At 32.6% G+C, this 25,393-nt stretch overlaps 1 protein-coding gene across 8 annotated transcripts in view; it reads left to right on the forward strand.

The window, feature by feature from the left end:
* Window positions 1-25,393, forward strand: part of LOC128177174 (ankyrin repeat and death domain-containing protein 1A-like) — a 28,372-nt gene that overhangs the window by 2,203 nt on the left and 776 nt on the right. Inside the window, exons 1-16 of one of the 8 annotated variants that reach the window (XM_052843759.1) lie at window positions 2,072-2,417; window positions 5,333-5,405; window positions 10,893-10,999; window positions 12,303-12,401; window positions 12,721-12,819; window positions 14,693-14,797; window positions 18,875-18,973; window positions 19,106-19,204; window positions 19,991-20,089; window positions 20,207-20,236; window positions 21,559-21,657; window positions 21,996-22,094; window positions 23,485-23,583; window positions 23,683-23,778; window positions 23,936-24,134; window positions 25,001-25,129. In XM_052843759.1, coding sequence (XP_052699719.1) covers window positions 2,394-2,417; window positions 5,333-5,405; window positions 10,893-10,999; window positions 12,303-12,401; window positions 12,721-12,819; window positions 14,693-14,797; window positions 18,875-18,973; window positions 19,106-19,204; window positions 19,991-20,089; window positions 20,207-20,236; window positions 21,559-21,657; window positions 21,996-22,094; window positions 23,485-23,583; window positions 23,683-23,778; window positions 23,936-24,134; window positions 25,001-25,129 — 1,555 coding nt within the window. In that variant the 5' untranslated portion in view covers window positions 2,072-2,393. The other 7 variants (XM_052843761.1, XM_052843763.1, XM_052843758.1 and 4 more) reach the window with 7 other exon arrangements.

Consider the following 25,393-nt stretch of genomic DNA (forward strand, 5'->3'; position numbering starts at 1 on the left):
GAATAAATGCAAAACTTAAGTATCATTTTACCTATGAAAATCAATGGGCTTTCGTGGATATACATGTATACACCAGTCTATATAAAATGTATACCAGGAAATGGGATGAATAAATACGAAATAAAAGTACATGAAATCGTTTCGTAATATACGTAAGTGATTACAATTTAAGGATATGATGACGTGTCATTTTAATCAAATTGACGATGAATGATGAAAAGGCAAATCTGATTCCAAAAAAAATACTGATTCATAAATCAAGTGCAAATTCATTTATCTCACTCTCTCTCATCTCTCTTTTAAAGAGAATGCTTAGCGAATGACTGCCATCTACTGGTAGAATGATTGGATGTAGCTGATTTACTTAAAACAAAGTGGTGTCTCGTCAAAACCAATCACGAAAATTACCTTAATTGCTGAGACCAAGTACAGATGTACTTTTAGCGCTCCCTAGAATGGCGATTGTTAGGGCCAAAAATTTCGTACTCACGGGCAAAATCTGAAAAAACGAGTATCTCTTTTCCATATCACTTCCCCGCTTTTTTAAATATTCATCTACTCAACTTTTCCTTGCAATATCGCATGATTTATTGAGAAATTTTGTAAATTTGTTCATGTTTAGACGGGTATTTTTGTGACTTTGTTTCATGTAGATAGAGTTCGGAAGACATTAAACCAAGAGTTACATTTGTGTCGGCAGAAAATTAAAATGTCAAACCCATACACTTCCTTCCAGCGAATGGTACTCCGTCGGTTACCTAGAATTTCCATGTTTAATTTTCAGAATCATGTCCTCATGATATTTTGAAGGAAATTGAAAAGAATCAATTGGTATATTTTTTAATCCATGTTCTAAATGATAAATTTTCAATCTTTCCATAAAAGTGCAATAATGCTCCTCTGTTAATTTTTTTAAAACAAATATAGGTTTAAAAAAAATGGTTTATTTTGATTTTCGTTTAGTATTTTGCTTAATTCCCTAACATGCTCACGATCAGTGTGCACAGAATACCTTTCTGAAGAATAGCCACCTTTTAATGAACATCAGTAGTATATTGTTGTGTGAACAGCGACACGTTCTTCTGCGATGATGTTCACACTGTAAATTGTACAGCTACGTGTAATATAACTGTATTATTATTATTATACTATTAGTCTAAGAGTACTTTATAACGCGGAAAATGGTGCATTGCTTTGTGTGAACAGAATATCCTCGTGGTTCCAGAACTTCACAGCATCTTCACACACCATTGTATACATTGTACGGCGAGCTTTTTCTTTTGTGAATCAATATCACGCATACAATGTCCCATTACGGAAAGAAGGACCACAACTGTGTGGTTTTATCAACAAACATGTTTTTTTTTTCAGTTATGAAACTAAAAGCTAGATCGATCCTTGTTATTTCAAAAAATACAAGGCAATACATCGTCTCTTTGTTTCATCTTTTACCTATTTGATAAGAAGAAAAAAATAATATAAAAATTGGACAACCCAAAACAGAAGATCGGGGACTGAAAATGTTTTATTTTCTAGCTTATTTTAGCAGGATGCACACCTGTTAAACGGAACGTAAAAGCAATTGCAGTCTTTCGGAATCTGTTCGGATAATTGTGCTCATACCCAATGCAAATGACCATATCATAAGACCATCAATTGTCTGATTCGCCACATTGTTCTGTTTCAACGTCCCGCTTAATGTTACGAACCGCAAAGAATGACTCCATTACCCCAGTTCTTCCGATATGTAGCCATTTGAGGCCTTTGTATTTGACTATCGTAAGACATAAGGTAATTGGGCTTTACTTATCACCCAAAAATTCCCTATGACATTGAAAGGAATAAAACCTCGCGAGAAAGCAATGTATAGTGGACAATTGGAAATGGCCAGACTGTTAGTGTTTCCACAATACACTTTTATTACATAAGAAAATCGTCAATAGAGCAGAATTTGGTTAACTCCCGAGTTAATGTTGATTCGTTGGATCCATGCATGCTGAGGACATTTGATGGACAGAAAATCTCGATTATCGGCAGAATGTCCTCGAGCTAAGAATTATGACACCACTGCCTGTCGGGAATGATTGAAAGAGAAAGAGAAAGAGTGAGAAACTGGAAAAGCTTACGACCAGTGGAAGCGTTGTCAACAGGCTTCATGTCGCTTGGCTGCAAAACCATCGATTAGTTTTTGAAATCCCCATCAATAAATCATTTCCTAAACGTCGTGGATGAGATGATAACTGAGGAGTTTGTTTGAAGGGCTTTTTAACGGAAAATAACGGCGAGGGTTGTTTTTTTTTCCTTCTCGAGATCATGGATTGTAAGGTTGTGAAATTAACCCTGAACAGTGACTATCACGGTGACACAGTTTAAATCGTGACGTCAGCGGAAGAATGGAAGTAATCCGCCAGCCACGGGTAAATTGTGTTATGCATTCATAATGTCTGCCTAGAAATCGTTTAATTAGGTCAAGCGCTGCCATTGCTGTCTATAAACTCTTCTTTTTGAATATAATAATGATAGCTGCATTAACAAGTCGAATGTCTGGCGGCTCGAACATGATGAGACGATATAGATATACGGTGGAAAATGATTTTAAACGGTGCTAATGTGTACAATTGAAAGGAAATCCTATAATATAACGATATGTAAATGAAATCAATCGTGATACCTGTGTTTGATTATCTAACTGTTAATACAGTTCTATTTAATCACTGGAGAGACCTCTGTACACCAATTGTTATCCGACATGCCTCATTTGTACTTTTGAAAATGCAATGGCGTTGCAGTTGGGCAAAGAATCGCAATGGCCGGGGATTTAATGAAGAGGAGAAAATATATGTTCAATAAATTGGCATTTTGTTCATTTATTATTAATTCACGTGTTTGATAAATAAGTAAAGTCAATCGATTAATTACTTGTACTATTAATACAATAAATTGATTTATTGTTGCTCTTTATTACCGTGTCGGATAGATCAATTCGGTTTACTTAAATTTACCATTTAATTAATCAATCAGGTCATGATTTTATCGATCAATAATGTTCCTGACATAAATAATAACCCATATCAGTGATTTACCTTCGTGCCAATCAATTCTTATATACATGTATTGCTTACCTTTCATGTCGGCTTTTTCATGGGAATACTGATCATTATTTTAAAGAAATAAACAACGTTATTTGGTGAAAATAGCGTTATGAATAGCTCTGCTGGCATATTCCATGATGCGCCCTATTGTTGAAATCTTACGAAGATTTTTCTTAGTATTTCTTTATAACAAAAATTTCAACAACGTTCTAAATGCATGTATGCCAAGATTTCAGTTTATATGTTAAGTTTGAAAATGATGGGCAGTTGATTACAATCATAATCCAGCCTCTTTATATTAAACACTACACATGTATATGGATTTACGTCATAAGTAGGCAAAATCACTCAATAAATGACCTATGTTGAAAAATATTGTCTCTGAATTTTGCCAATCTGTACTTCGTTTATAAAATGTAGACAAGTGCTCAACGTTTCACTCTCTGTTTTATTTTGTAATTGCAGTTTGTTGCTGTAAAAAATCGATGAGGCTTGGCCAGATTTGTATCTACTAGTATTTAACTCTCTACGTTTTGTTCCTACCGCAATTAGAGATATCAGCTTGTATATTTCTACACCAATCACCGTATTTTATCCCATGGGACTTAATTTTTTTCAGACTGTTCGGCGGTATGTTCCATTTTCATGATATTGAAATAAGAGAAAGGCATCGGTCGAGACGCCATGGAAAGGAGTTTTCGTGTACAGAAGTGTCAATAACTAATCTTAATCTATCACTGGATTCTGTGCCAATCTCTCTATATATGCACCAACCCATTTAGTCATTTACTTCTCTTTGCTATCAACAAATCTTGCTATCCCCTCCAAAATGTTTCAAAGAACAGACATAAATGGTAAAAGCACTTTTCAAAACAAGTTGCACATTTAAAAGGGATTATACAATGAGGTTCCATATTCAATTTTGCCAGCATTCTCTTCATTTTTTTTAGTAGTTTATTCTGTCAAGATAACTTTTCTGTGTACTAGCTAGTAGTCGCTCAAGGGAAAACACCGTTTGATCCTAAGCATAGCGTTTGTTGAGAATCAATATCGCTTTTCGCAGAAAATAGATCTCTAATATAATTAATGAAGCCAATGTATAACAATACGCTTTTATATGCAATAATTTCATTTCTTGAAATTGAATAGCAGTCATCATAATTAGACTGGCAGTGTGTAGTTGTAAAACATGAATTACATTAATTAGTTTTTCCAAAATTGCAGACGGTAAAAACAAATGTTAACATTATGTAATGTATAAAATTATTTTGAATAAGGTCTACAGGGAAAAAAATCCATATTTTAAATACGAAAAAGGGTATAATCGTCTTCAGCGGAGCAATGCGATACGCGGAGTAAACAACGGTTACCTTCTTCAACTAAGAGTATTCTCTCGGTCCTTAACGTAAGAACATTTTTTTCCGAAAAAGTTCCAAAAGTTACGATTGTGTCAATAATATTCGATTATCGAATTTTTGAACTTTATATACATATACTTTAAAAATCACTCGGCACAATAATAGTGTATATCGATCTGAAAATAAAATATATCGCCAATATTCACAGATATAGAACTGTATTTATCAAACTTTCTGTAAAACATTTTATATTCTATTGGATTGGCATTCTATGAAATGATTTTGTGTCTAATTTTTGGGGAAAATGTTTTTTTTCATAAGTCTTATGTATCAGCTCCTATATTTTACCACACTGGGTTCATCAACTCCCATAAGTACTTTCCGTACTTTGATTCAACTAGCTTGTACACTGACGCCTGTACACGCAACACCAAAAATCATTTTTATGTAAAATGACTTTCATTTAGTCCAAGTCCAGCCCCACCCACGAAAGTAAACAGTTAATACTATGGGGTGTATGATGATTTTTGATCCACCCCTTACGACTGTTCGGCTAACTTGTCCAAGTGCAACGGCCTCCAAGTTTTCAGTCCCATGACGTTATTGTATACCTCTAATAACACATCTTCAATGTATATTTATAATGGTTTCACTCGAATGTGTAAATGTATGCGACGTTCTCCATTTTGGGTAGAAAATGTGTGGTTTTTAAACGATCTGAATGTCTATACATGAAGTGTTCCCAATGTTACGTTTACGCCTGAGCGAACCGATGATATTGAGAAGATAACATGACACAGGTTTTAAATACGGATGTACATGTTTAAAAAGACACAACAAGGAACTTAATTACGACAGGTTGATTTTTTTCTTATCTTTCAGGTTGACGAGGAGTTGCGACTGACTTTGAAAGAAAATGACTGCGGCATGTCCACCATTTTAGAGCCCTCTTCCAGTAAGTATATAAACATCATAAACATTACTCACTCGTCCGTTTCTTTAACAGAATATCTCATCGTAACTCGTGGTTTATCACGTTTAATAGTTTGTCACTACCGACGTCTGTTCAATTTTGTCTGCAGAATATCTTTCATCGTTGCGGTATAATCTCTTTCTCTCTCTCTCTCTCTCTCTCTCTCTCTCTCTCTCTCATTTTTAATGTAACGTATATGCGTCGTTTTATTCATACACGACTGACATAAACAAAAATGTTCGTATTATACCCTATATTTCTTCGCTTGCCATAATTCCATAAAATTTGGTCAGCGACCTGTGGTTGGATATGAACATAGCGAGACCAGTTTCCGCCATAGTGCTGCCGATAGTACACTTCCCAAATGTTCTATTGAATACATTGTTAGCCCGATCTCAAAGGAATAGCCTTATAACACTCTATTCTGTCCATGGTTACACTTGATTAGGAAATAAGATGAGAATTACAACTGTATTTGACGAGTAGCCTCACTATGAAAGAATCAATCTTCTGTTTTTTGGAGTAGGGTATTTGTCTTAAGGAGTATGTGGGCATATTATGCAGTTCTTAGATTCAGTAAGTAATGCTCTACATCATACATCTACTATCAATACGTAGGCATATTTTTTGTTTGATATAATTCTTGCAAGCTCTCTCTCTCTCTCTCTCTCTCTCTCTCTCACACACACACACACACACACACAGACACACACACACATAATTGAAACTTCATGTACATTTTTCATCGTCATGCACATTTATACATGGACGAATATTATCGTTGAGTAATATTTCATAAAATGGTTATTTTTTAATTCTCCAAACAAATTGAATATCATACAATATTACACATATTTTCATGCTGTCAAAATGTTTTCTTATCTTTTAGTTGTTGTATAATTCATGAAACTGTCCATAATGCAATGTTATCAGCGTTCGTTTCGACGTAAATTTTGTGAAACGGGGGAGATGTTATTAAAATCACGTCCCTTTTTCTGCAACCTTATGAATCAGTAATAATACCATATCTTTGCTGATGTCACGTCGGCCAAACAATGCTGATGTATTGCATAGTTAGATTTTATTGGGGGACATTTTTAGAAATTGGCAATTTTGTCGAAAAGTGATAAGGCATCACTAGGTCACTGGTACCTCGTTAAAGGTCCATTTTGATAGGCCAAAGTGCCGTGAAATATTTATGACCCGTAATTATTAAATGCTCAATTCTATCATTTTACATGACCGAAACAACCAAGGTTATTGCAGACTGATCATAAATATAGGGTTTCATAATTTATCAGGTTTCCGCCAAATTATCCTTTAAAAGCTGCGTTTATTGTAATGGGAATTTTTCCGTTCGCTATCTCACTTTCTCTCCTTTTAAATATAGGGACAAGTACATGTATATGAAACATTTAATTTGCATACGTGTAGTTTTTTCATGCGTCTAAAGTACACTCGATATAAAAATATGGTGGGGGGGGGGGGGGGGTAAATGGACATTTATTAAATATAACTGGTCTCTCTAACGTTACGTATGCTACTAGTAATAAGTTGATTTGTGAATTAAAAAAATTGAACACTTCATGGATAGCATAATTTAAGTATAAAAAAGAAAAATTCGAATCTTTCCAAAATTGGCAATAGCTTTTTACGAGATTATTTAAGCATCAATGGGAACTTTTTAAATAAGAACACAAATATTTTTCAAATTCAGTGGCTTTTGCGGTTACGAATATTTGTGCATGCCTTTTAGATGTTGCAAAAATTCCCATCGTTGTTCACTTTTCGGGATGGAGAGTTCAAAGTGTTTTCCCCATGTTCACGTACAAATTGATACGTGAAATCTGATTTTTTTTTTTAAAATTAAATGGGCAGTTAAAAATACAAGGGCTCGATGGTCATGGCTATTTTAGACTATTTTAGTCTACCTGTAGGATTATCTTTTAAAAAGATTGGTGGCGAGCTAGCGCTGTAGCCATCATAAAAAATATCCGAGGTTGTTTTTCGAGCTTGAAGGAATTTAAGATAAGACAAGCTTTTTATTATAATATTTAAAATAACTTTGCATTTAAGACCTAAGCTGCTGTTACATTTTTACATTTACAATGAAACACAAAACTTCATGTGAAGATGATAAAACGAAATTCAAATGGTACAGTTTATCTATAGTAGTACGATATTCCCAGAATCCCCCACTATGAAGTCAAGCATGCGTACGCAGTGAAAAAGACTAACGTAGTTGCTAGCGCTTGAGAGCGCTAGCAAAGAAGAGGGCTCTAGCTGAAAAATATATATAGGAAAAAGATCGAATTTTACAGCAAAAATAAATGGATTTTTCTTAACTAAATGTTAGTATGGCAAAAAATATCATAGGCCAAGATTTAAAACAGATCTGATGTTAATTTGTTGATCATACAGCCACCCACCCTCCCATATACTAATTCCATTGATAAGAACAAAGGGAAATAACTCTAAATGAGTTAAACTCTCATGGATATGGATACCTCCATGTACTACATTGTACTCTTTACAATGCTAGCATATTCATTAGTTAGATCGCCAATTTTCCAGATGGCACAACCATATCTATACCATTCATCCACCAGCCGTATAGATCTAAACGTTGATTAAATTTTGGCTGCTGAAAGCAAACCAATTGGAAACCTGATAGGCCAAAGAAAAGTTATCGATGATTTCAAACGATTTTCCTTTTTCGTTATTTAATCATCTAGCAGTGAAAGACATTTGATATACCTACGTATTCAGTTCGAGAGACCGCGACATCCTTCATCAGATCTTGTTTAATCAATATTTATCATATTCAGATCAGATTCCTCCACGTTCAAGTAGCACCGAGAGAGTTCTGTCGTCTGCTTCAAGCACCTCAAACGATGCTTCCCGCCAAAATCGACAAAGTAACAAAATCCAGCACCTGATTCATAATTAATGACCTCGATGAACTTTCTAGTCCAGAATACCAAACCACAATTGACATAAGTCCCGGATCTTGCTACTAATGTTATTGTTCCAAACCGATCTCAACATTGAAAAAAAATGAACTCAAGCTGTAAAATCGTTCGGACGTATTAAATATATTGATCGGTTTATTACATTGTACATATTTACATGCTGCTGTGTATTCCAAAATGTCGAGGATTTGGATAAAATTTTGCATTATGTTACTGGTTTGCCCTAAATTGATAACATTTTTAGGTGTAACGGAATGAGATTCAAATATGGATGTTATAAGTAAGTAATAGTTACTTGTTGCAAATTAATATTTCTGTTTTTGTCATGAAAAACGAGGCATAACAAAGGAACCCTTTTCAGCATTCTTACAAGAAAGTGTGGCTTGTGCTGTTCTAGTTCAATGGTTATAAGTTGCTTGTAAAACTAATTTTAACCGATGCTCATACGAAACAGCACTTAATCCTGAATGGCTAATGTTTTGTTATAGCACAATGGTATTCATCGATAATTCTTGTAACAATGTCTTCTATATTGCTTTTATTTAAATCAGCAGTAGTTAGTAAAGAGCGTTGAAAATTGTGTCAATAAGGCAGTCATATAGCCTAGCTACATTAGTTCATTCAAGTGTTTGGCAAAGAGTTGTGTCCCTTTGTGGAGTCAATCAAAAGGTCAAAATGAGGGGGCAATATCCATATTCTTTATGCTTTCAAATATTTTGACTACCTTCGATGAATTATATTCTCTTTTTCCCTTCAATCAAATAAGAATGAACACTTACGTGTTTGTTTAAAGTCAAAGTTTCAAAATTAAAAAGCTAGAAAGACAAGAATAAAAAATGATGGCGGCCAAGGGACCTAACTCTGGGAAAGTGAAAGTGCGGATTCAAGTTCAAAATATACATTTTCCAGTCCTCTTTATCTGAAAAAAAATCTAAGAATTGATTTTGTGATGTATATTTAGTCCAATGCATTTCATCAACGAATATTTTGATATCAAATCGTACCATTGCTAAAAAATCATATAAATCTCAGTAATAAGGATGTCATTCCTCGAATATTATGAGGTGATCAAATACGGTCAGGCGTGATCAAATTTATCATATTTTAAGATTTATTAGATTTGATCACTCCCGACCGTATTTGACCACCCTCGTAATACCCAAAGAATGATTTTTTATTCCTAAAGTATCTTCAAAACATCCTCGTTACAATTAATGTCTGGTTCTTCAATACCTGAGGTGGTGACAGCTATACTTATTAAAGTGTGTCTGGACTTTCCTATGACACTTTCACATATCATTAAATTTTATCTACATGCTTTGTATGCGAATTTTGTCTCTCTCTCTCTCTCTCTCTCTCTCTCTCTCTCTCTCTCTCTCTCTCTCTCTCTCTCTCTCTCTCTCTGTGAGAAGGTTGATCAAATTAAAAGGTCTGACTGTGCCAGTCATTCATTTTCCCATTACATGGTCTTGCTATTTGTCTAGTATGAACATGTGTATTATGGTATTATGTTTATCTGCTTTAAGCCTTGGACATTTAATTCCTGCTACATTTGGAGACTAACCAAATAATCAATTATAGTCTGTATATCCGTTTATGCTCTTGATCATTTTTGAATCGCTAGTGTGACTTTTGTCCTCGCAGACACGAATTTAAGGAATTTTCTTAAATTTTAGGAATTTAAGGAATTAAGAGAACAATATTTAATAAAATAAGGCAATGACACTGAGCTCGTTCATCATTTGAGTGACCATGTGATCAGCTCTTTTATAAACTATGAGACAATTGTATGACGCATTTAACTGTTAAAACTTTGTACATAGATATTCGTGACATTCTTAGCAGAAGACAACCTAGATACACATAGGTATATCAACTGAATTTCGTATCAGTTGACACGCAGTTAAGAATTAAAACCTCTTACTAGGATATATTGCTAAAAGAAGCGAATTTTTGATTGATCAGAGTCAAGTTCAAGTTTAAAACATTTTTGCGATGCTTATTAATCTGAACCATTTCAGCATGTTAAGGTCGAGGACGGTGCGTCAACCTTGACTGGTGATGGAACATTATTTGGTTTAACACAGAAAACCTTCCTGATCTTCAAATTTAAAAAAAAAAACTGATAAAAATGTCAGTTTTTAATAAACATCAGTATTATTTGCCGTTGCAGCATATTCTTTCAAGAAATAAAACTGCTGCATATTCTCTCAAGAAATGAAACTGTTATGGCGTCAGAATGTAGACTAAGTTCTGAATTCGGCCCTTCTGTATGTTTGCTGTTGGCCAACGATTAAGATCGCATTGCTTGATGAAACATGCCTTGGTTTCAATATAAAAACCGTTTTCACTTCCTAACAACTTCATTCACCAATATTAAATTATTATTGTCTTTTTTATGAAATTATGGGTATATGATATTTGAGCATGTGAAATTTAAAAGAGTAATATCAATCGAGAAGATTTAGTAATGTTTTACATGTGTATTGTTTTTCAGTGACCAAAGGAGAAATCAATTTTCACAAAGCTGCCAAAGAAAATGATCTGGAATCTGTCCGAAAACTTTTGTCCGAATATCATGTCAACGTCAATTGCAAAAACAACGTAAGTTCACAGTTATAAAGTCTCAAAGATCGTTAAATACAACATTATACAACATTATAAATACAACTTTATACCTGAGTTCAGTAATCAAGTATTTCACCTCTAGCCCTAACCTTAACCCTGTTAATACATCAAACGCTCGCAATTGACCTAATAACAATTAACGTGAATTTAGAGCAAACAAGCCTTTGAGACATAAAAAACACCATTTGCTCCACTCAAGATTAATGTTCATGTAAGTTCAGAGTAAGTCTTTTCTTTTTTTTTTAAACATTCGCCACACTCAGTCTTCGCATGAAAATGTCCTGACTTAGATTTCACAAAATCTTCACAATATACATCCTGCGAATTTCGTTTGTTCCACTTCGAATGAATGATTTTTTACGCGATTTTACTTAAGAGAATGCACATATCATTTTTTGTCACCGTTTCAATGTGGAAGATGCATGTTCATTTATTGTATCTTTTTTGTTAAATTTGATGACAACAGGTCCCATTTTCAGCAATCATTCTCACTTAAATCCATACGCGATTTAAATATAAACTTCAACAGTCAAATAAGGACGAAAAAAAAATTGCACGATTATGAATTCTGGAAATGTTGACCTAAATCTAATTCAGTTTATTTTATTCCTGATCCTACAAAATTAAGTTTTACCATAAATCAGAGCAATCTATATCTAAAAACAAAGAAATACAAAATGCTGTTCCATTTAAACCCACATTTTTAAATTTTCCATATCTTACATGCATGACATTAATTCTCGCAATTACAGTGGTGCAATAGGGTAATAAAATTTCCCGTTTGCGTCATTTTTATAAATGATAGAATCAAAAAACCGTTTTGACCAATAGCAAATGAACTCGGTATAAAGTACACTGTACATTGTACGTGTCACTATTTACCCGACCAGTGGCAATTTTATAACGACGCAAAAATGATTTTCTAGATTTAATCTTTTGTAATTATAAAAAATTGCATCTTCTGTACCTGTATATTTCATATAAACCGAAAACGAATATAGCTTCTCCGTAATTTAAACATATTTCATTGAATTTATTTATTATGATTGGGCTACAGGCATAACCTATGTTTATCCTCTCCTTGTATAATAGGTCAAGTTACATAAATGGTATATAGTATGCAGTATAATATACATATCAAGCTAGTATGTATTTGACTGAATAACATAAGTATATTATTGCTGAATTGTAGTGCTTGAGTTTCAAGATAAAAAGAAATGCAAAAAAAAAAATTACTGGTTGTTGCAGATTAATTTGATATCCGATTTTTTTCTTCCAGTTAGACCGCACAGCTTTGCACTGGGCTTCCGCTAATGGTAACATAGATGTCATCGAAAAACTGGTGGAAGATGGTGCAGACTTAGAGTCTAAAGACAAGGTACATTTTAATGTGGGTAATATCGTAGAAAGTTCAGAACTTTTTGTTACTTTGCAAATTTTCTTTTGTCACTGAAAATGAACTGATTCAAACTCGTCTATGTTTTAATTTAGAAAAAAAAATCTTTTTAAAAAGAAAACGATGCCATTAAGTGGTTTTTTTTATCGAATTTAACAATCACCTTTAAACAACATTAACATACAAATGTAATTTAAAAAATCAATTACATTATTATCAAATATATATTCAAATGGATTGAATAATTGTTAAATTAATTCATATTAAAAACAATTAATAATGTATTTAATGTATTGGGTAGTATGGCATGCGACCAGTTCTCTGGGCAGCGTGGTTTGGACACTTGGAGGCCATCAAGGTGCTAATCACTGGGGGTGCGACACCACTATGCACAAATAAGGTAAATATACATGTACGTTAATCATAAAATTTAACAATTGCAATTTCTTTTGGTCTTTTCGGCAAAGCTCGAATAAAACCTCGGATGTATTAGTATTGTCGGATGATAGAGTTTCATACAAAATGGAGTCGCTTCCCATTATTTAAGTATTGTTTAAACAGCATTGAATGTTTCTTTTGTGTTATATTTTAAGTTACATCATTGAATATGATCACGTTTAGCTCTAGTATTCTAAAATGATCACACATTGTCCTGCATCTACAATGTATAAAAACTTGCCTTTTAAAAAATGGAGAGGGTGTCATGGTCGTTTTACATTCGAGATTGTTATTCCACTTGTCGGAAACTCCTAAGCAGTTGCGCAAAAAAATTGACCGCATGTACACAAACTCAGTAACTGCATACTGCTCTTAAAAGGAAACAATAAACGGACTGGTAACTGATATAATTGTATCCATCTAAATCTAAAGTAGTAGTTCTTTAATTGGTTTTGACTAGTCATATGGTCCTTTGTACTTTATTTTAAAATACATGTACTTTGGGTGCAGGGTTATTGTTTTATTGATAACATTACAGATTTCGCAATTACAAAGATTAGAATATATCAAATACGGATGACTTTGGGAAATATATCAATAAAACTTAAAAGCCAGCATATATAATTTTGAATTTTGAATGACAAGTTAAACAGATGAGTAAATGTAAAAATGTAATAACATTTTTCATAAGCAGGCAATTTGATGTTTAGCTGCAGGTCTGTAGCTCCCGATCTGAAAATTTTCAGACCGGAGGCTACAGATCTAAAGCTATTTGATGTTAACAGAGTTACTGAGTGAAAAAGGTATTTGATGTTTCGCTTATATTAAGGTAATTGGTTTGTACCTAGTTTAAGCGATTCTGACTAAAATATTGTATATTTGCTTCAGTGTTCCTGTACTTTATGTACTGTATTTAATTTTTATAGGCAATATTATACAGTTACGGACTTCATTGTAGGTCGATATGTGATTATATGGACGCATGTCAAGTGATATGGACCGAAGACACAGAAAGGGATATCGACCGAGCTTACGATGTCGAAATCAATTTTTTTGCCTGAGGTCAATATCATTTGATATGGTTCTATGTAACCACATACCGACGGTTTAATAATTCCATGATAGTTATATTATCTAATCCCTTGCAGTACAGTTTTGACTGTCAAGAAAGTTGGTTTGACATTTCATTAAGGGAAATTTACCATATGACGTCAAAATAATCAGCAATTCTTTAATATGCATTACAATTCGCTAATTCAAGCTACATGTATACCTTAATAATAATCACTTCTAATAAATGACATAATTAACAACGCCGTTAGTGAACAGATACTCACTATCGTGATGCATTGTAATTATGCATACTGGCATTTTGTGTTCACAATACCTATTCTAGTTGATACTGCCGTGTTGTGCAATTGTCGTATTACGCGGACGCGGTTTGGCGTCGATATCCGGAGAGAACGAAAGTCACGTGATGCACTTTCAGCCAATGAATATGACAAAAATGTCTAATTTAGATACTGTGGTTTCATTAATATTCAAGGGTATCAATTTTCGTGGATAAAGTGAAAATCACAATTTCAAGGATACGTAAATTCGTGGCCAATGACCCTATCAATACAAAATGTTAATAAAAATTGCACTACAATGAACATTTAATTTCGTGGATCAACTAAACAACGAAATCCACGAAAATTGATATTCAACGAATATTGATGAAACCACAGTGTTTTAATATCTGAAACCAACTTTGTTTTATGTTCTTCGGGGTTTCTTCTTTTTAAATTTTCTTTACTGTTAAAATTAATGAATGATATATTTTCAACCTGTAGCAAGGCATGGGAATCCTACACTGTGCAGCTCAAAATAATCATGTCGGGGTCATGAACTTTATATTCGAATCCTTGGAAAATATGAACATCAACGAAGGAGAAATTGTAAGTTTTATTTCATTTATAAATATGGAAAAGATACTGACACTTTTTGAAGCAAATAAAAATGCATACTTCTTTCAAGATATACATTTAAATACTATATTATTAAGTTACGTGTGTACGAAATACAAAAATCTCAAACTTAAACTCAATAGAAAGTCACTATCATTCTTATTTACTTCATTTATAAGTGTATACTTATTTTGAATATGCATCTGATGTATGGGGCGGGTTCTCTTTCACTGATTACGAAAAGTTACAATTTTAACAAATACAACTGATTTAAGAAAGAATTGTCACGGGATTACCTATTTAAGCTTCTATGCGGTCTCTTTATTTCGAAACAGGGTTGGAAACACTTGATAATAGAAAGAAAGTGTCCAGACTGTAAACCATGTTTAAAATTGATAGAAACCCTTTACCCAATTATGTAATGGACATTTTCCCAAACAAACGTGGTAATGCATCTAATCATTTTACAAGAAATGCACAAAACGAAATCTTTATTTGTTCCACTGTTGATAACGAATGGAGTGCGTATTCATCGGATGTCCATGAAAGCGACTCCATTGGCATTTTTGAAAGTGAAATACATGTTTCTGGCATTTATCAGAATGTTATTACCTGTAGAACAAGACCTGATTTTTTTTAACCTATGATGAAAGATTTTTGAATATCATTCATACTAGACTTCTTCATAATTGTGTACTAAATTATGATCTATTTCGTTGAAATATCATTAATAGTCCATTCTGTTCGTGTGGTAAGCTCGAAGACACCATTATTAATTCACTTGTAACAAATATCAAGAGGCTAGAACTGTTCTGTTTAATTAAATTTTCCATTTTGTAAATCTAATAATGTAAATACTTATGTCCTACTTTGGGGCATCTTGGCTAGCCAAGGGTTTCTGATCCGCACCGCTCCTTACGAACCCCACCGGGGCCAAGCCCGTTTTAACATTTATTTCAATGTAAAGAAAGGGGTCGAACTCTGACCCAGATAAAACCCACCAGCTCGCTTCAAAAGCCTAATAAATCAATTAATTTTCCAAACGTTCGCAATATGCTTGTAGTTTTCAGAAAAGTAATGTCTGAAATACACTCATGCCGAATTTCAAGTTGATGGGTCTTAAAATAGCGGAGATATATACGTCATTCTTCTCTCGAAGTCGCCAGTTTATTTAAATTTTACTCGGACATTTACCGGTCCAGGGCTGACGATAGGATTTAGCCAATGACAACAACAGTATCTCGACAAATGGAGAAACATTCGCACTAATCTTTTAAAATCTTACATCAAAGGCACGCTACTTACGTACAAAACCTCCGATAAAATTCCTTAGAAATAAACCGCCGGTTAGTGATGTGTAACCAATCAGATCCTGTGTCACAAGTCATACATGATATCATATTTTTATTCCTTAAAGCCATAATCATATATAATCACAAGTTAACATGGAAGAAAATGATATATACTAGTCAAAATAACTTTGGCTTCCCTCCCAAATACTCTTAAGACTTTCCTCATATATTGTTATATTATCTCATGAAAAAAAGAAATATAAATACTTGAAACGAGAATGTCTGAGCATAATTTTACTGTTTGTGAAAAGGTTTCAGAAAGAAATTATTTACTTAAATTGTGTCCAAGGGTCGTTCAAAAGTTAAGAATCTGTTATATTTGCATAGTTTCCTTTCATATTTGAACCATATTGTTTTTCCGTCAAAAATATTCAAAAGAAATATTTTACTAGTATTCAAGGTCATTCAAAAGTTTTGAAATTTTCCCAATGCATTATTTGGTTACTATTGTATTTCGTCCATTTTTTTTATGTCAAAATATTTGAAAAAGAAATATTCACCTAACACTCAATGCCACCTAAATGTTCTAAAACCCGACGTGTTAAAGTAAATCAGAAAAGTCTTCGTTCGTTAAAGTAGTGTCATAGTGACTCATTGTACTTTTTATATTTGCAAAGACAAAGGTCGATTTTGCAATTATGCAAACCATTTTAATTACGCCAGCGAAAATCTTATTAAAACATTTACAAAACACTCACTTATCTTATTACATAATCTAAAGTAATTATATTGTTTTTTCATATTTTCCCTCGTAAAAAAGTGCAGAGTACCCTTTTCAAATATGTACGTCTTAGGTGATGTAATCTGCTCCTCCTAAAACAATTTTTTTTAGAAACCGAAGTCATGATTATTGGTTTAAGTATGCAAACATTGCAACTGAAAATTGCTCACATTTACATTGCAAAAAAGATCAATTATCCTCCTTAGAATTACTTTCCTTCATGCGAAGTATATTGTTTCATCCCAATTTGCTATGAAATATGATAATTTAACAAAACAACCATTGACCAAATTTAAAAAGAAGAGACATATAAAACAACACTTATCGGCAGTGATAAAGTACAAACCCTGTATAGATTTATCTAGAAGTTTGCTTTAAAATATTAAAAAAAAAACTAAAACAACATCATTAGTTGCTCTTTGAAACGACCCAAAGTCGGCTTTGTTTGAGATGGTGCAGAATTACAAGTCTCAGACACGCCAGATTTGTGACGCTAAGAGACGGTAAATTGAGAAATATGACGCAAACTGTTGTGTCTTCAAGCGTAGCACTTCAATTTGAATCAATACAATGACATTGTGTCACAGCGAATAAGAGCGGGATCAAGAATAGAATTGTCAGCCGTTATCGTACCCTGAATCCGGGGAAACTGGGTCCATGCAGCTAAATATTTGTTTATTTTTATCTAAACTATGCTTGCAAGTGTGGTTTTAAGGTAGATTAACTTGTCATAAATGACTATTGCTTGATGACCGAAGATCATAATTATTTGTTATTTGCTTTTAATGCTTCAAATGGTTTCTAATCAACTCTGGCTTTACAAGGTCATGAAGATGGATTACCATAAATCCGTATAAAAGTGCTTCTGTTAGTTTTTTTTAGTGAAACCCTTGACATATACTGTTGAGATATTGATTTTATTATGTTTTTAACTGACATTTTTAATAAATGATATCTTGAAGCATTTTATTGCTAATGATATATGTGACAAATTATTATGATTTTGGTTTCTAGTTGGTTTTAGTTTTTGAACTGTAAGCTCCCATTGCTATTAAGATATAATTAGATGTTTTGCAGCAAATATTGCGACTTGAAAAGTTTTTATGTTTCAAACTTATTTTGTTCATAGCCATGAGCAACAAATATAAATCTAAATTGGGTAGTCTTTAATGTTTTTGATTAATTTTCTTGAAGTATAATTGCTATCTTATTGAATTGGACATAAAGGTATAGTCTGTCCATAGATATTTATGCTGCAAATTTGGACGATTTTCAATAAAGATATACATACCTGTGAAAGAAGTGTCATTGAACTCAATGAAAGGGAACATTTCAAAGGTATCTTCGTTGACTAATTTTTTTTATATTTTTCAATCGAAAATATTCACAAGAACGAAAACAGATTTCTTATGGAGATTTATAATGGGGAATGTTTACATCTTTTCTCCATCCGGAAGTCACTCGGAACACCTTGCGCAAATATTTCAACTTTAATATCATCCGGGCTTGCTGCAATGCAAAATCTCAGTAAACATCACATTTTTTAGCCGTGTATTAAAACTTGATAAGCTGAAGGGGGCGTTTCAACTGAGAATTTTTCATACTTTTGAATGACCATCGTTTGAACCCTGAGGTATTTATAAATATCGAGAAATTAGGCAAAATGTGAATCGATGAGATATCATGGGACAGATAATAGTCCGAACAAAAAACATGTCATTTATTTGTTATTTTTTGCCTTTTGGGTGTTTATTTTTCCCTAGCAACCGTCAGCTGCATTCAATATTCCATAAATGCAACTTCTTATCCAAATATTGTGATTTAAATATACCTGTATATCATGTTAAGTTAAGAAAATATAATTTTTAAAAGATAATAAATCAATAACATTTTGATTGTACCGTATAGCGGAGAACACGTACCATTTGAGATACCTGATTACTAGTATGTGTAATAGAAACATAACAAGCATTTATTTATGTTTATATATTTCAGACAGGTAGAACTCCCCTACATCTGGCTTCCGAAGCCGGCCATATCGAGGCTGTGATGCGTTTAATAGACATGTCTTGTGATGCAAATGCAAGAGACAAGGTTGTATGAAAAAAGTCTTCATTTGATTTAAATTCATTGCATATTATTTGAATACTATATATATCAGTGCAATCATAATATTATAGTGTGGTCTTTACAAGAAAAAATGAACTAATTTTCAATTTTCTACAGGATGGAAAAACAGCATTGCATTTGGCTGCAGAAGCTGGCAAGAGTGAAGTCATAAGAAAATTATTAAACCTTGGCGTCGAGGTCAGCGACAGGGACGCGGTAAATATTCGACAGCAAAAGGGTCCGTTGGTCGTGGCCATTTTTACACTACTATCAAATTAATCTCCTTAAAAATAAGAGTTTTACATAAATATACATGTATTATTACAGCAAAACATCTAAATTTCAAAGCTAAAATTTTTGGATTTTTTCCTTTACAGAATGATAGTTTTTAAGCTAAGGATACCATGTCTAAAAATTTGAGGAAGATCTGATGGTTAATTTGTTGATCATCCAGACTCCTTTAACAAATTAACAGTAAAGCTTATTTTAAGCTTTACCCTTTGTATGTCAAATCTATATAAATAGGAGGTATTTTATTAGTCCAACAATGTGTTCATGTCAAACCTGAAAAGGACTACATTTCATATATTTATTTCCTTTGTACAGTAAAATCACAAGTTATAACAGTGTATAATCTTTTATAATATTGCTCACATGTCTGTTTTATAGTGTTAAAGTTCATACCCCCTCGGGGGCAAAATTATTGTGCTTGGGTCATCTTTTAAACAAATTAGAATAAAAAATTCATCAGGATGGTTTCATAATAGCATAGTAATTCTGGTGAGAACAAATTTTTAAAGATTTTTCTTCTGATACCTCTGTGTTGAGCAGTGCTAAACCTTCCTATAGGCATTAGGGCACTGTGTATACATGTCAACTACATAATGATGCTTTGTTGTAAATATTAGCTTTTGCAGAAAGACTTTAAAAAGTTTTCTTAAACCCATTTTTAAGATAAGCAAATAAGGAATTTGGGTATTGCACTATTGATTTCATCTCTAGGATGGCAAAACAGCAATGCACATTGCGGCGGAAGAGGGACATCTAAATGTAATAGAGGTCCTGTTTGACTTTGACGCTAAAGCTGACACAGAGACCATTGTACGTAAGCTTACAAATTTGATATATTACATTGTTTTTAATATGTTATGTTTAATTAAAATCGTGTTAGATAATTATTTGTTTCAAAGATTGTTGACTCCTTTCATACATGTAAAGCATAATGGATGGTTAGAAACTACACACGTGGTATGGTTTGCTTTTGTTTTACCAATGTTCAAAAAGATTTTGTGATGGGGTGATGGTGAACGTAAACTATACTTAATATAGCTCACATGTATACTTATTTATATGATAATTTATCCTTTATCTATAATTATACTATAGTAATGTTTTCCTAAATAGCTGTCATTTTTCTCAAACGTTTAATTGGTCGTTCAATCTCACTCGTTTGTTTAATCTTACTCGTTCTATAAATCGTACATTTCTTGTTCGTTGCTATGGATAAACTCAGTCCCTACCCACAACTACCGTGTTTTAAAACTTGGCAGTTATTCTATAGATCTGTACTATCTTTAACTTTAGATTTGCATAAGATTTCCCTTGCCAGTTTTGTTTTTACATTTCTTGAAACATAATTGAGAGTTGGGATTGGGGTATTTCCTTTTCAAATTCATTCGATTGAAACATTTTATGTTAATTAGAATAAAGTACGGTGCAATGGTTTTAACCATATCTCATGACTCATTGCGGATATGATACTGTGTATGAATGAAGAACATTTTTATAATGGGAAAATAATTAGGATCAGATTTTGAGTTTATTTAAGACATTTCTTCTGGCAATGAAAAAAGATATTATACGGAGACATTTGTAGCAACATCGGATGTGGTGCAGCAATAAAACTAATCACCATATAGTTGATCAGTGATTTCAAATAGAGACATAGGACTTAACAGGACGAGGCGTGGTGACTGGGATATATTGTGGCAATTGATTGTAAAATTATTCAAAGGAATAAATCGGACGTTTACACCATATTCGGTATTCAACACCATTCTTGAATAATGTATTGGTGCATGTACTTTTCAGCTCCAGCTATTTTTCTGGTATCTTCCGTTTTCTCTTGTATATGGGTGAATCTCGTGCTTTCGACTTTTTATATTTTTTTCTTGATTTCGATCGTTATTTTTTGAAAACATTAAAATATAATTTGTTAATGTATAATAATAATTTGTAAAATGTTCACATTTTTTCTCACCGGAATGATTACTTGCATTTTAAATTGGTATATACAGTAAACCATTTAATAATACTTTTTTAAGAATTAGAATTTCAACAAAAAAAAGAAATCATTCAATAAAATAAGATTAAAAAAACACTTTCCACCTTTTTTGTATTACATAAACTGCATATGGATTAATGCTACTAATCATATGGAGAATAATGACGCTTCACCTCAAAACCATTTTTACCTATACTTTATGTATACATTATATGAAACGCAAGTACATATATTGAAAAAAAAATAGTGTATCTATAAAATGCAAACTTTTATTATCCATTGGTAGAAAGAGATGAGCCCCCTCCATTTTGCCACAAGCCGGGGGCACTCGGATATCGTCACAACGTTGATTGAGCACGGGGCACAGTTAGATGTAGTTAATTTTGTGAGTTGTCCAAATATATTACTTGTAAATGTTAAGCCATTAATGATAAACGAATTGTTAATATCTATAAAAAGAAAAAAATCCTTAATTATTGCAGAGTTTTTAAATTAGTTCTATTGATTGGAATGACTATCTAGAGATACCTGATGTATATGGGCATTTGCATGACAAAAGTACACAGTATTTGGTTGTTTTAAAACATTAGGAGACATTATTCTCATTTCGCTCACCAGAAATATCCGGAGAAGGGGAAACGTCAATATGGCATGAATTTATTGCATGTGGAAATTACCCATCTGTTGCGTGTACATGCAACTTGTTATAATTTTCGCTTTCAGCAGGGAAATACACCCCTTCATCTCGCCGCGCTCGGTAATCAATCTGAAGTCACCAAAATCCTTATCAAGAAAAAGTGCCAAGTCGACATTCAAAACTACGTGAGTGTATTATCTAAAAGTCTACAAAAACATCTATTAAATTGAAACATTTTCATATCAAAAATGCTTGAAAATTGTCTTTTTAGACAATTTTTTAAGAGATAGATATCTATAAAGCATGATATTTAAATTTGTACTTATTTTGTGCACATGTTTCGTATTAATGATTTAAACTGGATAATTAATTGCGCTCATTGATAAAAGTTGTAAAAGTGTAGAAATAAAATAGAGAGTACTAGGATTTGGAACAAAAGCATTTATTCAAATACAGATGAACAGAAAGGAAGGTCGACATTTAAGGAGTCTCGGTGGTCTCATCTAGTAGAAGAGCTTCATATAAAAATATAGAAACAAATCTTAATTTTAAAAGGAAAATTTAATGGACTTTTTTTTTAAATAAATGATTTGTTAAAGATAACTAACCCATACCTTAACATTTAAGGTAGATCTGTTGGTTAATTTGTTGGCCAATAATCCTCCTTAAAGTTTTCAATTTGAGGGGGAAAGTCATTTGTGATACAATAACTAGAAAAACAAAGAAACGAAAGGTTACAAAGTCAAAGATAAGTAAATAATAAATAAATTCAATAATTTTTTCAAGATGAAAACCGTAATGCCGTTGGTATTAAACCTAACATTAATCTTAATATTAACATTAATCTTTCACTTTTCTTTTACCTAGAACAATGTCTTTGAATATTATTGATGGTAGATTTCTTCTTTTTACCATAAGTTTCAGCTGCCTTGGTAATATAAACCTTGTTCTTTCAATCCAACATCGAAATATCTACAGACTCTCTGATTTCAGAAATGTTGACCTTCAAATCTAAGGAACCGATTTAGGAAGGAAAAATGTCAAACGTTTCATCTTTGAGATCATTTTTTTATAGAAGGCGAATTTGCGACAATTACAATCGATATTTGACAACACTGTGTACATTTAACCTGTGTCCTTTCATTAAATATGTTAGGACCATTTTAACAAGACCTTGTACTTTCGGAAGGACATAACTATCTATTTTTGCAATTAAAGCAACTAAAAATGACGCTGTTTTGAAATATGCATCGATTGCGTATTCTTTGCCTATGAGCCAGACATATCTTGTAGACTTCAGAGCCATGGCCGAGTGGCCAACAATGAAATAAATAAGCCTTCGTTACATTGCTTTTTGACACAACTACACCAAGTCAAATCTCTTGTTAAAATGATTCTATATGTTTGTGCGTTTGAACGTTTAAATTGAGAACATATAAACAATTCTCGTTTTCTTGAGTATTGAAAAGATACAACAAACTGCTTGATGTAACCTGTGTCTTTTTATTACATATTTTTTTTTAATTTGTGAAGGTTTTTTTTAAAATTTGCCTTTTTTTCCTTTGTATGAAAAAGAGACAACAAACAGCTCTTCATATCGGTGTAGAAGCTGGATACCAGGACATTGTAGAAATCTTATTAGGTGCTAACGCTAGCCTTGACCTGCGGGAAAAAGTAACTATATACTCTGGATTTTAAATATGGTATATTTTGCTAAAGAAATTGTTACAAACATCTGTTTAAACTTGAAACCATTCTAAATGCATTGTACAGTTGGGTAAAACTCCGTTACAACTAGCAGCCCGAGGCAGCTTCGTTGCAATCGTCGACATGATCATCAAAGCAGAGAGATACTATGAAGTCACAAGGGTAAGGTATTGGTTTGCAAAATGTGCATTTTAAACGTTTACAATTCATAAATAAAATCATACATTCATATTTTGAAGCTTACTACAATAAATTTTTACACATATTTTAATGTTAAAAGGAATCTAAATAAAATCATTACCTTATTATGTAACAAAAGGACTATCATGAAAAAGAATTAGATGACCTTGACCCACATCTTTATCTTCGTCAACCTCGCCATCCATCAGCTGCTCAAATGAAAGACATATTATGGAAGCTTGCCACAAAACAGCTAAAACCTGGAGATTGGAAAAAACTTGCTCTTTATTGGAAATTTACAGCAGAACATATAAGGGCCATAGAGCATCAGTATACAGGTATCATATTAATGCATTGACTCTCATCAAGAAAGCAGGTGAAAATCTGCTAACCTCACCTGATCTTTTCATATAACTCATCGTTTGGTGCTTGTCTACACATTTGTAAATTTTCAACCTCTTCAATTTTCTTCTTAAACTACTAGGCCATTTTCAAGCACATTTTAGGAAATTTTAAGGAGAAAAACATTAATTTTTCTCAAATAAACTTTGGAAACGCAGTAATTTTTTACCTGTTTGTAAGCTTTCTTACATATGGTTAATTAAAAGTGCACCAAAATGACATCATCTGTAATCTACATTTAGAACAATTGTATAGGGAGTCCATTTTCTCATATGTTTAACATTGTGTTTATTAATTATTATTTTTTATTATGTTTAGAAAATATTGATATGAATTCTTAAGTATTAGGCATTATTTGAGCATCATGTTTTAAACTCTATTTTCCAATTCTTATTGTTTATAATCCTTAACGTGTGTTTTACAAAAATGTGTTATTGAAAACTTCGATGAAATCTTTTTTTTCTTTTTACGATAATTTTTGGATTCCTTTGATTATAAAAAATTGTCGAAGACCTGACAGTGTTTAAACTGTTTTCAATTCAATGTTGAAAAAATATTTTTTCGTTGGACTCTTAAATGCCAAAAAAAATGCCAGCATGATAATATATCTTTAAAGTTTTAATATGCTTTAAATACCATTTCATTTTTTTTTTACATTTTCCACTCTTTCAAATACTGAAAAATGCACCAATAAACTCAATAGATAAACCTACTTAAAACTGATGGTATATGATAAATGAAAGTTTGACTGCAGTAATAATGCAAAATAATGTCCATACCTGTGCACACGTGTACTTTTCAGGTACCCATAGTTACAAGGAACACGGCTTTCGATTACTAATGATTTGGCTACATGGTGTCAGGAAAGATGAAAACGTCATGAGACTTTTGTTCGAGGCTCTATCGGCCACCGAGAGGAGAAATTTGGCTGGTATATCAATTTGGGCATACTTTCTAAACATTGCATATAGTAGATATTAACGTTAAGAATTATAATTTGGTAATACCCTTGTCAACTGACCCGTATTGATGAAATTGAATTGAATTATTAAATTATAAGAATTAATTTGTAGGTCCAATATTATAATGTATTTTGTCAAATACACATTCCTTTTACGTGATATATTCTAAAAATAAAATCACCTGTTGTCAAGGTATTCTACCTCTTTCTAGATAAACTTAAATGAATACAGTA

Source organism: Crassostrea angulata, chromosome 3 (assembly GCF_025612915.1).
Source record: "Crassostrea angulata isolate pt1a10 chromosome 3, ASM2561291v2, whole genome shotgun sequence".
Lineage (NCBI taxonomy): Eukaryota > Metazoa > Mollusca > Bivalvia > Ostreida > Ostreidae > Magallana > Magallana angulata.